This window comes from Rhinoderma darwinii, chromosome 4 (genome assembly GCF_050947455.1).
Source record: "Rhinoderma darwinii isolate aRhiDar2 chromosome 4, aRhiDar2.hap1, whole genome shotgun sequence".
Lineage (NCBI taxonomy): Eukaryota > Metazoa > Chordata > Amphibia > Anura > Rhinodermatidae > Rhinoderma > Rhinoderma darwinii.
Genome location: NC_134690.1, coordinates 218,831,548 through 218,848,533, shown reverse-complemented (window position 1 = coordinate 218,848,533; position 16,986 = coordinate 218,831,548). Strand labels below are relative to the sequence as shown.

Genomic DNA, 16,986 nt, shown 5'->3' with positions numbered 1-16,986 from the left:
GATAACACCCGATGAAGCCCTCAAGTGATATACCGACCACTAGAAGTCCACTTCAAAGGGATAACACCCGATGAAGCCTTCAAGTGATATACCTTCTACCAGAAAACCACTTCAAAGGGATAACACCCGATGAAGTCTTCAACCATGTACCTTTTTTGGGGGACGCATACCCCCGATGCGACCCCCCCACCATTTTGTACTGACTGGCCTCAAGGACTCCCCCCGCACAGCGAAACAGGCCTTGACCACCTTAAGCCTGTGAGTTCCTCCACACCACCACCGCCCTTTCTATGCCTTCTGCTATCGCCAAGCTCCAAAGATCAATGCCAACCTCGGTCAGATGAACCCCGTCACTCCTCCAAAAATTCCCCACTCCTGACTCCAAATCCCTATGCCTCACGCAAATGCCCCCGTTTCTTGCCACAAAACGGGACACCGCCCGGTTAACTTTAATGCGAGCCTTATTGACTCTCTCCACTGATCTTGCTAACCGCCAATGCTTTCTTGGGACTATGTCCGACCACACTATCACCAACTTGGGATAAGATACCCACAAACACAACATATCATGTTTGATATCCCGCACCAACTCACGAAAGGGGCGGACTCCTAAGTCATTCCCACCCACGTGCAACACTAAGACCTCCGGAACCCTATCAAGCCGCGCATATGTCTGGAATTCCGCCAACACCCTGCTCCATGACATACCTCTAAAACCCAGCCAATGCACAACCGCGTCCTGTCGCGGAATGCGCAACTGGCGACCATCCGGGCGGACGTCCGCCCTCAAAGCCCCCCAGTGCACGTACGAATGACCCATCAACCACACCAAACACGGAGGCGAATCTGAAACGGAAAACACAGTTAGGCACCACCATATAACATTTGTAAAGCGTAAACAACAAAATTATAACATATGGGGGCGGACATAGGACTTAAACCTTTTAGACTCCCAACGACCAATACGCCTCACCCCCTCATCATCCAACCCCCAGCGCCCCGCTTCCGTTGCTGCGCCAATCTTGAAGGAATGAGATGAATATGAGCCTGCCGCAACACCAACCGCCGTCAAACATTTTTTAAATACAGCTCCAAACTGAAACCTGGACAAAAACGACCCGTCCACATGACGTAACAAAGGCAAATCTGGAGACCCCCTGTTTTCCGTAAAACCCCGCATGCACTCTACTGGGCACATGACCGACCCCGGGAGAGCGAACAAAACTATCAGTTTACCCTTCCCTACTTGGTCAGTTTTAGATCGACGCAACCATACCTCCAGCCGGTCTGCGAATAGGCTCACCTCCCCAGATCTCAGCCCCCCTGCCCGTTTGGTACTTGGCGACACCAACTCACCTATTCTAAATGCTCCAAAGAACGCTAACGAAAAAGCCAACCGAAACAAATCCATTTCGTCTGAAGAACGACAGACCGATGCTAATGAACCGCCCAACGAGCTAAGCAAAGCAAACGAAACCGGCCTTCTACTATCCGCCTCCACCCTACCTCGGCGCAACCCCTTCAAAGCCTGCGATACCAGAAATTCCTTCGATACATCCTGAAAGCCCCGCAACTTAAACCCAAACGCCACCGCAGATATGAACCGGTTCACCTTCGCTACTGAAAACCCCGCCTCCCAGGCGTCCCCTAACCAGTACAAAAGTGCCACCAACCTGTCTCTATCCGTATTGACGTCACCCAACTCTCTTACCCACTCCTCCCACTGCCTCCAACAAGCAGCATAAGCACTCCACGTCGTGCGCGCCAAAGACCTTTGTAACAGCTGTTCTATGGGACCGATACCAGATCCCAAAGATGCTCCGGACAAGCCAAACCGAGACGTTCCGCTCCCGGTGCCAATTGCCGCAACCGGTCCCACTGCGAGTGAGAAAGAGCATCAGCGATACAATTCCGTACCCCCGGGACATGCACCGCCACCACCCACGCGTTCAACGACAAACACACCAACACTAAATGTCGCAACAATTGAACTACCGGAGGAGAGGACGCCGTGATATTATTAATGGCAAGCACCACCCCCATGTTGTCGCAGTAAAAACGGACCTTCTTATCCCTGAGCCTGTCCCCCCAAATGGTAGCCGCCACCATGATGGGAAACAGCTCGAGCAGGGCCAGATTCCGCGTGAGTCCACTGGACACCCAGCTAGCCGGCCATTGACCTGCGCACCACGGACCTCCCCCGTAAGCTCCAAAACCACCCGCCCCAGCCGCATCCGTGAAAATATTCACATCACTCGTATCCTGCGCTGGGGCCATCCATAGCGAGCGACCATTGTACTGGCCCAAGAAGTCATCCCAAACCTGAAGATCAGCACGGTGCTCCTCCTTGAGCCGCACAAAATGATGCGGCGCACGCACTCCCGCCGTTGCCGCCGCCAACCTCCTACCAAACACCCTCCCCATCGGCATAATCCGGCAGGCGAAATTCAACTTCCCCAGCAGCGACTGAAGCTCCCTCAGCGTCATTTTCTTCATTCTACAAGCCCGTCGAACCTCCAGCCTCAAAGCACCCAACTTATCCGCCGGGAGACGACACTCCATTGCCACCGAGTCTATTTCGATTCCCAAAAACAAATCGTCGCTACCGGGCCCTCCGTTTTTTCCGGCGCCAAAGGAATCCCAAAATCCCTCGCCACCTTCTGTAGAGCATGAAGCAAATTACCGCAAACCGGCGAACCCCCCGGGCCAACGCACAAAAAATCATCTAAGTAATGGATCAACGAGTCGACCCCGGATACTCCCCTCGTTACCCACTCCACGAAGCTACTAAACGCCTCGAAGTATGCACAAGAAAGGGAACACCCCATCGGAAGGCACCGATCCACGTAAAAAGCCCCATTCCAAAAACAACCCAACAGCCGTTGGCTTTCTGGATGGACCGGCAACAACCTGAACGCCGCCTCGATGTCAGTTTTTGCTAGCAGCGCCCCAGGACCCGCAGCCCGCACTAACCCCACCGCCTTATCGAATGAGGTATAAACTACGGAGCACAACTCGTGATCAATCCCGTCATTTACCGACGAACCCTTGGGATACGATAAATGTTGAATCAAACGAAATTTTCCGGGCTCGCGTTTAGGGACAATACCCAACGGGGACACAACTAAATCTTTTACCGGCGACTCAACAAACGGCCCCGACATGCGGCCCAACGAAACTTCTTTTAACAACTTTTCCGACACGACCTTTTGCATGCAAGTAAGCCGATTTTAAATTCCTCCGCGTAACCGGAACCTCATAAGGAGGCGGAGGAATAACAAAACCAACACGAAACCCTTCATAAAGCAACTTAGCCGCCGCCCTATCCGGATACTCATTTAGATAAGGGGCCATCTTTTCCACCCTCACCGGCGACACCCCCTTGACCAGCCGCGTGCTGGTTACCTGACCTCTTTTTCCGCAGACATTTTGCCGCCCCGTGTGATGCACCATTACACTCGGAACACACGTGCTTGAACTTGCACGTGGCCCCGAACTTGGCCGCCCCTTTAAATGCGCCCCCAACGGACCTTCAAAACAAACGTACACCTCCCCCCGAGCACGATCATCAATACGCACTCGATCGCCATCCTTTTGTGCCTCGGTCTGTACCGACACCGCGACCGCCTCTCTAACCGCCATCACGGGACGCGCCTGTAACGATCCCACGTCCCTGGGGCCTTCCCAAACTACCGCAGGGGACACTTCCGTTACTACCGGCGCCGCGGCCCTATCTAGGCGCCCCACCAGCTCCCGTAAGCAACCCACTAAGTCCGCCAAACCCGCTCCGTCGCGTCCGCCCGCGCCACTACCGGCCACCGATGCAATGCTAGCAGCCCCCCGCCGACACCCGACATAAAAATCGCTGGATAAGACAATGATGGAGTTATACACTCACCGGGCTGCACAGGCGCTGTGTTCCCGTCAGCCGGACCATCCTGACCTCGACGATACACGTCCAGTTCACCTTCCTCCAGCTCTTCTCTCGCCGACGACTGTCCATCCCAACGACATCTGTGGAACGGGGATGAGGACGCGCTGACCGATGGGCCGGCAACCTGCCGCCCGACCGCCGGGACCCTGACTTCCGACCGGACCTGTTGCCTCGACGTCGCTGCACATCTAGGCGTCCGTCTAGACGATCCTGACGAAGCCTGCCCCCTGGCCGGAACATCAGCAGGCGGGGCGGCCGTACCTTGTCCTCCAAATCTTCCATCTGATGGGGGAGGGGTGACAGGGAGCCCAGCCTGCGACTCCCTGCTTACCGCCGGACCCCGTCGCGGCCTGGGATTCCTGCCAGGACGCAGGGCCTGAGAAGGGGCGGTCCTCCCAGATGCCTGGCCTGCAGCGTCCGGGATCGGGCTCCCTCTGCGACGCCGTGTCCGCGGGACTGCCTCCGGACTGAGGCGCTCTGGAGGTCGGGACCGCCGAGAGGGACGGGTCAACCCGGCCTGCGTCGCCGTCACCCCCGGCAACGCTCTCTGCCTGCTCTGCGCAGGAGCGGTTGTTGCCGACTCCCCCCCCGCCGCCATAACCATGCTTGTAAGGGGGCCGGGGGAGGGGAGCCTGTCCTGTGCAACAGACCCCGAACGCCGGGCCCGACGTGGCGAAACGGCGTCCGGGATCTTAGTTATTGCAGCCACGGTCTCCTCTAGCCATCCGGGACCGTGGTGCACAGCAGCGGCACGCAGCCGCTCTAACATTAAAGACTCTGCCATCCTGAGAAGCACGGGCAACGGGGAGCTTACTGTTTCTGTGTTACTCCTCCCGCTGCTTCCGGCTCAATGCCGAGAAACAGCGGGAAGCTCAGTAACGGCCCCCCGTCCCCCTTAACTCCTCCCCGTCCCCCCTCCAACTCCCTCCAACTCTCCCTCACCTAATTAACCCTTTCCCTACTAGGACGGTCATGTCGGCTTCCCTTAATCCCTGCAGGCTGCGTCCAGCCTCTTCTAGATAAAAATTGTTCCATCTGTATTACAGCTACAAGTTCTTAGCACTCCTCTCATGAAATATACCAGACTTATAACTATGATTCCGGTGCATTCTTTTAGTGCTCCAATTAGCCAAATGGTAATATGTAGTTCTACAGGTCTAGAAATATGGACCTGTAGCTATAATATGCTGAGCTTACAAAGCAGTGGTGCACACAGGGGGGTTTCCAGTTGCCAAGAAACTCCCTACCTGTGACCAGGGCTGGAAGTCCCTTACATGCTATTGAACTCAATTGTATCCGAGTCCTTAGGACGCAAATACAATTGACAGCACTGGCGAGGCAAGGAGTCCCTCAATTCAATTCACTGCACCACCGTCCGGCGCTTTAACAGTGATGTGTCATTCCGCTGGAGCAGGCCTGGTCAGAAGAGAACAGGCCTGCATCACTGAAGGAGAGGATGGTCGCGTGAACGAGGACAGCTGAATGAGGCACTACCTTCAGGGGCTTTATCTACAGTGGCCACTGTGGAGCTATGTAAATGGGCACTGTGGCACTACCTAGAGGGGACACTGTGGCACTATCTACAGGGAACACTGTGGCACTACCTACAGGGAACACTGTGGCAATTCCTACAGGGAGCGCTGTGGCACTATCTACAGGGGAAACTGTGGCACTATCTACATGGGCACTGTGGCACTATCTACATAGTCACTGTGGCACTATCTACATGGGCACTGTGTGTGTGGCACCATTTACATCGGTAGTATGTTGCACTATTTACATGGGCAGTGCGTGGCACTATCAACATGGTCAGTGTGTTGCACTATTTACATTGGCAATGTGTGGCACTATTTACATGGACAGTGTATGGCACTATCTACTTGGGCAGTGTGTTGCACTATCTACATGGGCACTGTGGCACTATCTACAGGGTCAGTGCGTAACACTATCTACAGTACGGCATTATCTACAGGGGGCTTTATCTACAGTGGGGACTGTGGCACTATCTACAGTGAGGACTGTGGCACTATCTACAGTGGGGACTGTGGCACTATCTACAGTGGGGACTGTGGCACTATCTACAGTGGGGACTGTGGCACTATCTACAGTGGGGACTGTAGCACTATCTACATGGGGGACTGTGGCACTATCTACAGGGCACACTATAGCTTTATCTGCAGGGGACGCTGTGGCACTATCTACAGGGAACAATGTAACACTATCTGCAGGGGATGCTGTGGCACTATCTGCAGGGCACGCTATGGCACGATCTACACTGGTTTTTACACTACGAGTAGTGGTCACACATATCCACTAGTCTAGCCCTTTATATTAGAGCATGTAATATAGAGGACTCGGCTGGTGGGTAGATTCAGACCAATAATCGTAGCGTAAAAACCAGACGGTAGCGGAAACGTGGTGAAAATAACTTGGTTTAAAAAGTATGCATTTGGACAGCACCCTTTAAAAATCCTGCGTTTGCCCCTGCATGGAGCTTTAGTTTGTTCTCAGCTGAATTGGCTTTATTTGGAATTGGTTTTATTAGAGAAATATGGTCTCCGTCATGTATCAATGAGGTCTAGGAGCTGCTGTGTTTTGTTATCAGAACTTTTAGGCTGGGTTCACACGTGGCGGAATTTCACTTAAATTCCGCTGCGGACACTCCGCAGCCTTAATCCGCAGCGGAGCCGTTTCTCCATTGACTTCCACTTTAATTTAGCAGTGTTCGTTTAGACGATGCGTAAAATTCCGCTGCGGAGCATAGGCTGCGGAGCGGAATTTGGTGTCCGCAGCATGCTCTGTCTGTTGCTGAGCAGTGGCGGACTGGTTGCGGACTCATGGCGGAATTTCTCCATTGACTTCAATGGAGATTCTAAATTCCGCAATGAAGTCCGCAGCTGTCATGCACATGTTATGTGTGCTGCGGATGCGTCTTGCTTTTTTAACTTGACATTTCTTCATTCTGGCTGGACCTATGTATTTCTAGGTCTACAGCCAGACTGAGGAAGTCAATGGGGCTCCCGTAATGACGGGAGCGTTGCTAGGAGACGTCAGTAAATAGTCACTGTCCAGGGTGCTGAAAGAGTTAAGCGATCGGCAGTAACTGTTTCTGCACCCGGGACAGTGACTACCGATCACAATATACAGCTACCTGTAAAAAAAATTGAAGTTCATACTTACCGAGAACTCCCTGCTTCTGTCTCCATTCCGGCCTCCCAGGATGACGTTTCAGTCTAAGTGACGGCTGCAGCCAATCACAGGCCAATAACAGGCTGCAGCGGTCACATGGACTGCCGCGTCATCCAGGGAGGTCGGGCTGGATGCCGAAGGAGGGACGCGTCACCAAGACAATGGCCGGTAAGTATGAATTTCTTTGACTTTCACAAGGGAAAGTGCTGTCCCTTCTCTCTATCCTGCACTGATAGGGAGAAGGGAAGTACTTTTACCGCAGTCCGCAGCAGCTAGTCCGCATCAATTTACTGCACATTTTGGGCAGATCCGCAGCAGAATCTGCAACGCAGATTCTGTGCGGCATTGATGCGGACAGTTGCGGAGGAAATCCGCCACGTGGGGGCATGCCCTTAATAGACATTTGTTTTTTATTTCCAATTTGATCTGTAACATAATTTGTTAATAAGTTTTTCTTAGGACAGGTTATCAATATTTGATCGGTGGTGGTCTGACTCTTAGCACCTAAGGGTGCAGTTACACGCAGCAGAGTTTGTTGCAGAAATGTTCTGCGAATGAAAATTAGTTCAATTCGTATGAATGGAGCTTGCAGAACTCCATGCACCTACTGTTAAAACAACACCATTTAGATGAATGGAACTGCTTTTCAGTCGCAGAACTGCTTGCAACAAAATCTGCAGCATGTGTAGGGGACCTAGGTCTGTTTTGTTCTGCATTGGTATTATCTAGATGTATGAATATGCTATAGAAATCTCTTATGATCACTAACTCTTTATAACAACATTATCTGAGTGTAGGGCTGACATGGTTTTGAACAGTGCGCTATTCTATGTATTTACAACATGAATCTGATATAGACTGTATTTTAAAAGCATGCAAATAGTCACAATTTCAGTTGCATGTGCTACCAATATATTCCCATATAGTAGTCCTCCCGTTTAGGATAAAGACAGCGCTCTCCACCGACCACCACCACCACTTCGGTGCTGACCCTAAACTATTTACTATACATTTAATATAATGCTCACCCATTACAGCCCGTATTCTACTGTCTGTAGGTAAGCAAGAAGAGAGGGCAGAGGGAATGAAGTAACACATGCATAAAAGTGGTGGTATGTCAACATCAGACCCCCCAGACAAAAGCATGGGTCCACTGTGTCACTATTAGATTTGACCTATGGCCTAGAGTCATTAAAAATACAATTATATTCACAGAATTTCAAACTTAAAATCGGGCTCACAATCTAAAGACCTAAACAGGCATAAGCAGATAGGATCAGGAAGGAGATACAGGTTGTCTCTATCTGGTATGTATCCACTTCACATACACACCCAGTCTCTCTTAGGCTGGGTTCACACAACCTATTTTCAGGCGTAAACGAGGCGTATTATGCCTCGATTTACGCCTGAAAATACGGCTACAATACATCGGCAAACATCTGCCCATTCATTTGAATGGGTTTGCTGACGTACTGTGCCGACGACCTGTAATTTACGCGTCGTCGTTTGACAGCTGTCAAACGACGACGCGTAAAATGACTGCCTCATCAAAGAAGTGCAGGACACTTCTTTGGACGTAATTTGAGCCGTTTTTCATTGAATTCAATGAAGAACAGCTCAAATCTACGGCTGTCAAAGACGCCTCACAAAATGCGAGGAGGAGCAATTACGTCTGAAACGACGGAGCTGTTTTCTCCTGAAAACAGTCTGTAATTTCAGACGTAAAAGGCAGCTAGCGTGTGCACATACCCTAAATATGATATATGCTCCTGGTCCACTGCCACTAATATTCGTGTCCCTACGCGTTTCAGCACTCAGTATTTATTAGAGTGCATCTTCAGGGGGTCACACATACAAACATCTATTTGCCGATAAGCACTGTTTCCGTTCTCCTATAATTTCCCTGGCGTGTGTACGACAATAGTTAACTCTGTGTAATTCTTGAATGTAAAACATTTTGACACTAATAAACAGTGATTTAGGGCCTAGAGTAGCTTTAAATGATCATAGATGTTCAACCACAGGCAGAGCAGCAACCAGCTAACGTACTTTTAGACCATTGAGAGCCCAGTGTCAGTGGGACATTGGTTGCCCTGGTGGGCACAGCATCCAACTTCCTGTTATAGGCCAAAGATGTGAATTACCTTTAATAGCTTTATGTGACATATATTTATAAAACAATTTTTATTATTTAATGAATTGAAGTTTGAGGATGAGGCACCTGGGCGTTTTACCCATTATGTAGTTTCCTGCTTTTGATACTGATTGCATGTGGCTGAAACCTGCAATACTATGCCTTTTTTTTTTTAAAGGAAGTTTTATTAAGACCCCATATTGAACAGCAGTACAAAATAGAAAAGTAGAAAACAACTTTGTATACAGGAAATAATACCGCAGTACCAAGTGTATAGTCAGTTAGTAACAAAAACATACGGATATGCAACATCACATATCTTGCGAGGACCAGGCAATATCAGAGTTTTTGGTGGAGGAACGGGGGACCACAGAGACGTCAGCAAATTCCAGGTCTAATCAATCTGAGCAATATCAAGTTAGGAGCTAGTGTCAGGGTTAACTATCCAAGAGCTCCACACTTTCAGAAATTTATCAGGGCACCCATGTGCTTCATAAATGAGCGTAAAAAGTGGGAAGGTAGAATTAACTAGTGCAATCCATGCTGACAATGTAGGAACCTTTGGATGTTTTCAATTTAGGAGTATAGTCTTTTTAGCATACGACAATAAGGCTGTGTTCACACGGAGTTTTTTGCAGGAGGAAAATTCCTCCTGCAAAAACTGCTCCAGTAGGTTTTTGCACAGTGGTTTGACAAAAACTCGTCAAAACACTCGTCGAGGGTTTTTTTTCCTCTTTCTGACTCATTGAAATGGGGTTTTGGAGGAGGAAACCGCCTCAAGATGGGTCATGTTGCTTCTTTTTACCACGACGAGTTTTTTTTACTCGTGGAAAAAAAACTCGTCTGCCTCCCATTGAAATCAATGGGAGGCATTTTCGGGCGGTTTTTGAGGAGTTTTTTGGTGTTGTTTCTGCCCCAAAAAACTCGTCAAAAAACAGGGCCTTAGAGTGTCATGAGAGATCTGATAGCGACAGTAGGCAGAATTTCTTCTACCAATAATAAGAGACAAGTTCTGGGATCTAGTATACAAGGGCATCCTAAGCTCAAGAAATTCCAAAACCTCAGCCCAAAATTTATGAATAATCGGGCATTCCCAGAACATGTGTATGAAGGAGCCCTCAGCTCCGTGGCACCATGGACAGACAGGAGTAGGTGTGCGCCCCATTCTAAGAAATTTGGAATGGGTGTAGTAAATTTGATGGAAAAATTTTAATTGAATGAGTCGGTCCCTTGCAGATATAAAAGGACCTGTTGGGGCGGATAGTATTTCTTTATGATGGTCTGTGGATACTGAGGAAAGAGTCTGAGACCAACAATCCAAGGCCCTATTAAGCTTTGTAGAGGATACAGTTAGCAGCTGTCTGTACAGTGTGGACAATGGTTTAACCAAGGTCTCCTGTGTTACCCAATCCTCCACAGGGGACGTACAAAGTCTAACATTATATCCTGCAAATTGTGACCAGGGGGCATGCCTAAGTTGGAAATAACGGAACCTGAGATGAGTTGGGATCTGATGTTTGGACCGAAGTTGTGCAAAAGTGACCACTTTGTCTTCCACTACCACATCTTCCAAGGTCAATATACCCAGGGTTGCCCACTGACTAGGGTTAGGGATGCCTCTCAACTGCTGCAGAAGCGGGTGACCAGGACACCTTCTCGGAGTCAAAGAGCAATAAAGATCTTTGCCACATCTTCAGAGTAGTTTGCATTGGGACCGTAAGTGCATGTTCCGGAGGGGGGGGGCTGCCTACAAATAGAGTTCACCAGTGCCTTATAGGAACCGAGAAGTGAAGCCTCCAGCTCAGTACAAGGATTAAAGTGTCTATGGGTAAACCACCACCAAACATATACCAACTGGCTGGCAAGGAAGTAGAGGTATAAATTCAGCAAAGCCAGTCCATCCTGCTCAGTGGGCAATTGTAGTGTGCCTAAAGCTATTCTAGGAGTACCTCCTGACCAAATAAAAGATCTAAGCTCTTTGTCAATATTCGAGTACAGGGATAATGGCAACCACACTGGAGAGTTGTGAAAGAGGTACAAAAATCTAGGCAGCGCCTTTAATTCTGCCTGTAACTGTGAGGGGGAGGTGTTTCCGTTTATCAATGTCTACTTAAAGACATTGTACCAAAGGAATGACATTGTCAGGTATAAAAGTACAGATATCTGGGCTGATCACTATACCTAAATAAGTAATTTTGTTGCCCATTGTGATGGAGAAGGGAGTGCAGTGTCTCTAGCCGCATTGTCTATCGCTATTATCAAAGACTTCGTCCAATTCACGCGGAGGCCAGAAAAGGACGTAAATAAGTTAAATAGAAATAACACCGCCTGTAAGGATGGACCTGGATCATTTAGGAAAAGTGTATCATCCGCCTAGAGGGAGATATGTTCCTCCCTCTCACCCATCTCAAAACCCTTTATATCCGGAGATGCTCTTATAGCTAGTGCTAATTTATACCATTCTATAGGCAAACCATCTAGACCCAGAGTTTTCCTATTTGGAAAAGAGCTAGTAGCCTCAGTAACTTCCTCTAGAGTTTGATCAGCCTCCAGCAAAGCGACATCTTCTCTATCCATGGTTGGAAATACAATCGTGTCTAAATATGCCTCTAGATCAGATGGATTATTATTTGAGACCTTAGAGGAGTATAAATCAGAGTAAAATTTAGCAAAGGTGTCATTAATGATCAGGGGTCCGTAACCGACATCCCAGTACAAGAGGTGACCGTCAAAATGGGATTTGGGGTAGTATCCTCTCTAGCCAAGTAAGCCAGCAGAAGACCATTCCTATACCCCTGTCCAAAAACCCCTCTGTTGGGAGTACAACGTTTTCTTCCTGGTGAGCTCGGTCAATAAAAGGGTATATTCATGCTGCTTCACTGAGAATGCAGTAAAGGCCGACATATTCCTCCTCCTCTGCCACAGCCAATTCAACCTCTAAAACTGTACATTGTTCAGCTAGGCTCCTCCTCTGTGAGGATGTCGCCCGTATAACCACTCCTCTAACGTATGTCTTAAAGGCATCCCATACCAGATTTCCGTCAGTTGAACCTGAATTAATATTCCAAAAATCTGTACTTTCTCTTTCTAAGGAGGTAGAAAATTCAGCACAGGAGAGCCATAGGGGACTCAATCTCCAGAATTTATGCTTTGCAAACTCAGGCAATCCCAAAGTGATCATGAGGGGCGACTGGTCTGAAATCCCCCGAGGGAGATATTGATCGTCTATCCCAAATACTAAGGAAGCGTCATTTACGAACGCCAAATCAATTCTGGAAAAGGACCTATAGGCAGGTGAGTGACACGAATAAGCTGTAGAATGAGGGTAGCAAGCCCGCCAAATTTCCCTGAAATGATAAATTGCGGCCCAGTTAGCTAAGGGGGTACCACAGCCTGGGACTCCCCCAGTTTATCTCATTTAGAACACATCAAAAGATTAAAATCCCAGAGAAACAGAAGAGGAGCAGGACCAAACTCCGCTACCAGCAACATTATGTCAGAGAGTAATGGGGCAGTAGCCGAAGGGGGCTTATAGACATTAACTATAATGAAGGATGTGAAATGGATCTGACATGGCAACACAATGAACCTCCCACTAGGATCAGTTTTAACAGCGTTAATATAACATTGCAAAAGAGAACCCGCAGGTGTAATTAGAATAGGAAGCATGATAACCATATCTGACTCATGGTCGTGTAAGAGCCCGCCGTCTGGGACCAAGTAAACGGGTCTCTTACAAACAAAACTGTGGGAGGAATCCTCCAGCTCACCTTTGCTGCAGATTTTCTGCGCTCTGCGCCCGGATCTCCGTGACCATGGCCATGAGGAAGGACGTGGTGTGCGTCTGAAACACTTAGGCACCTTTCTATCTATCTCTAAGTACTACACTCGGGACCGATTTTGTTTTAATACTCCAAATAAAATTGGAACAATGTTCTATTTTAACTAACCGCGCTGGATCCTCTGTTCTTTTGTTTTCCTGTAAACGGGTCTCTTGTAGGAGTATAATCTGTAGGTTGTATGTGGAGACAAATTTAAACACAAGGGACCTTTTAAATTTCTCATTGAGGCCCCGGATATTCCAGGAAATAATTTTAAGATGATGCAACGTCTTCATGGATATAATTTAGATCAAAACATATCCGTGTGGTAACAATACATAGGGGAGGAACATAAAGACCACGTCCCCTTTGGGAATTTCCAACTCCAGTACTACCAGAGATCAGTTCACCAGTCCACATGGTCATAAAATCGACATATACATAAGCAGACAGGTATAAAAGGCATGAACAAATAAACCCAACCAAAACCCATCCTACCCATCCCCGCAAACTCGAGACAGGTTTCCTACCCAAACGCAGCATGTAGAAAAAAACAGGAACAAAACTTCAAGGTATATTTAAACGGTTAGCAAAAAGCGGAGCAAGGATTCTCCAGAAAGTCAAGAGGCTCAATATAGCTATGACATGGAAGAGAGGAAAATTTCGGCAATACATCTAAGTCCTGGTATATCTCCCGACATCCATCATGACTGACGACATCAGCGAGGAGAATCGAAAATCTGCATAGAAGAGCAAATATTAGATCAAGTTTCCGCTGCTATAGTCCTTCATAGCATAGGAAGATACAATAACACAGGAGCGTATAAATCACAGTCCATGGCATTCCAACCAGACAAAGACTTCTTCCGGTTTGTCAAAGAATACTGCAGAGCCATTATGCACCAATCTGAGTTTGGCAGGGTACACCATAGAGTAGGCAATGTTTTTCCTCCTCAAACATTTCTTGGCCTCTGCAAATCACAGCCATTGTTTTTGTACCTCCAACAAATATTCAGGAAAGACTCTCACATCCTTGTTAGTGTGTTTTAGAGACCCCTGCTTTCTTGCAAGTTCCAGCAATTTGTCTCGGTCTTTGAAATTCAGAAACTTGGCGATGAAAGTGCGTGGCGGTACCCCAGTTGGAGGAGCTCTAGTCGGGATCCGACGTGCCCGCTCCACATAGAACATAGGGGAAAAGGCAGTATTTCCAAATAAGGACTTGAGCCAAGTTTCCAAAAATGTAGCAGGATCTGGCTTTTCCACACCTTTAGGGAGGCCAATGAAACGGATGTTAAATCGTCGCAAGCGGTTCTCCATGTCATCAACTTTAGAACGCCATGTGGACCACATCTTCTAAGTCAGAAATGCGTCTCTCAGACTCAGCAGCCCTTTTGCGTAGAATGTGTACATCAGCTCTAAGGAGACCAAAGTCCGTCTGGGGGGCATCAGTTTTCTCAGTCAGAACCTTTCGAGATTCAGTAATGGCCTTCAATACGTCCAACATGGACGGTTAAGGAGGGGAGTCATCTGGAGTGGAGTGAGAGGCGGAGGCCTCAGAAGGCTATGATGCTCGGGGCCCGGACGTAGGACCAGTGGACTTATCCATCTTGTCCGTGATTTTAGGTTGCTTAGAGGGAGCCATTATGGGAGCCTCCCCGAGTAGCAGGATAGTGGAAAAATGGAGAATCACCTCAGACCAGTGCACAGCCAAACATATGTTAAAGGATTATAAGCATAGGGAAGGGGGAAGATCCTCCAAGTGTTTCTTAATATTCCAGATTTCATCCGTACAAAGTATAGATGGGCAGCAGGGAGGTGGTAGCATACCACACGTTTCAAAGTGTAACACTGTCAGATCTTGATGGTGGGGTACACCCAGGGGAGTGAGAGGTTGCAGGATACACTAACCGCTATGTATCCAGTCTCCGGCATGTCTGGCAGGTCTGTAAGGTGATCACTAGGCAGGCAGAACGAATCCAAAATGGCGGCCACGTCTCAGTCCACGGACGCTGGCACCAAAATGAGAGGCGCTCTCAGGACTTCACCAGTAGCAAAGGAAGCAGCATAGGAGCTGGTCAGGAGTCCAGCTGGCAAGCCTACTAGTGACCAGCTGCTTCAGGGGCTCTTATTAGACCTCACCGGGGCTCCGTGCGCCCGACCGGAAGTGATGTCCGTGCACTTCCAGTTAGAAATCTAGGCCAGGGATCCGGCTCTGACACTAGGCCCCTGCTCTGTAGCACCACCGAATGGTGTAAAAAATCCCTCCGGGTTTAGCTGTACCCACGGGGAGCACCACTGTGTACAGTTCCTCGAGGGAACCGACGTTTCTACGGAGGATTGCTGCAGATTATCTCAGGCGCTGACGGAGCTCTCCTATCTCACGTCTGCACCCGCCAGCGTCCAGGCCACGCCCCCATACTATGCCATTTTTATTTTTGTCTCCTGCTATACTACACACAATGTTACTGGATATATGAATTTCATACAGTTACTTTGTTTTGTTTGTATTATAGAACTACTTTGATGGTAAGCTGTCACCTCAGGGGAAAATGCCTTGGATAGAATACAACCATACGAGAGTTTCTGGCACTGAGTTTATTATTGACTTTTTGGAGGAAAAACTTGGAGTCAATTTGAACAAAAACCTCAATCCGCACGAAAGAGCGGTTTCCAGAGCAGTCACCAAAATGGTTGAGGAGCATTTCTACTGGTGAGTCTTTGAGATATACACCCTAACACAGGGGTGTAGCTACAGGTGGTGCAATGGAAGCAGTTGTGTCCTGGCCCTGGTGCCTGAGGGAGCACAAATTACCCTCTGCTGTTTAAAAAAACACCAGTATTATGGATGGCACATGGCAGGGGGACCAGGAGCTTCAATTTACACCAATGTCCTCACATACTAAAACGGAATGTATCATCTATATTTTTTGCATCAATTAAAACCAAATAGGGAAACATGATCTTTTTTTCTAATCTGTTTTTATTTCTTGATTGTAGATTTTTTATTCTATTTTCTGTACATGATTATGGAGGGAGCCATCTTGCCTGAGCTGCTATTAGCAACATTTACAGATATGCTTTACAGCAGCCATATGGACCATAGGAAACAATAGTCTGGAACTGACCCATTGATTTATATGGGAGAATATGAGGCATTCTCTGTGACCTGTGTAGAGGTCATTGTGCATGGAGGGATATGAGGGGTGTCCTTCACCTATTATCAATGGTGGATCCTGTGTTATATATATGTAGGTGTTACCTTCCATTGTAATCCTGCCTGTGGTGATGATAATGAAAAGACTGCTGAGAAGTGATCTCTACAGAACAGGAAGTGGAAGTCTATTATGAGGCTCAGTGGCCAGAGTGAAAACTGCAAGATTTTAGGATTATTTTTTAATATAGGTAATGACATAGAAAATTAAATAAAATCAACAAAAAGTCTTAAAAAATCTGTTTAACATAAAAACTTGATTTAAACAATAGGTCATTTTGTGGTGACACATTCCCTTTAACGGCAACGTACAGTATTATCATACATACTATGCTATCTATTTGTCAGAAATAATTTATACTCAGTGGTGTATTATGAGAATAAGATGACAGCTTGACTTATCTGTTCGTTTTTTTTATTGCAGGACATTGGCCTATTGCCAGTGGGTGGACAATCTACACGAGACTCAGAAAATGATTTCCATTCCTGGACCACTTAGTGACTTGTTGAAGTGGATTTTGTGCCACCTGACAAAGGGCATTGTGAAACGTGAAATGTATGGACAGGGTATTGGACGCTATTCTGAAGAAGAGATTTATAGGTTAATGGAGAAAGACATGAGATCGCTAGCTGGACTTCTGGGTAATATTCTTATAATCGTACATTTCTTTTCCTTTCATGAATTCTTGTCTGGATA

General features: G+C 47.8%; 1 protein-coding gene across 1 annotated transcript in view; it reads left to right on the top strand.

Annotated features, from left to right (window-relative positions):
* Positions 1 to 16,986, top strand: part of FAXC (failed axon connections homolog, metaxin like GST domain containing) — a 60,205-nt gene that overhangs the window by 34,311 nt on the left and 8,908 nt on the right. Inside the window, exons 3-4 of the mRNA XM_075862189.1 lie at positions 15,592 to 15,788; positions 16,714 to 16,931. Of these exons, the coding sequence (XP_075718304.1) occupies positions 15,592 to 15,788; positions 16,714 to 16,931 (415 nt within the window). The remainder of the gene's footprint in view (positions 1 to 15,591; positions 15,789 to 16,713; positions 16,932 to 16,986) is intronic.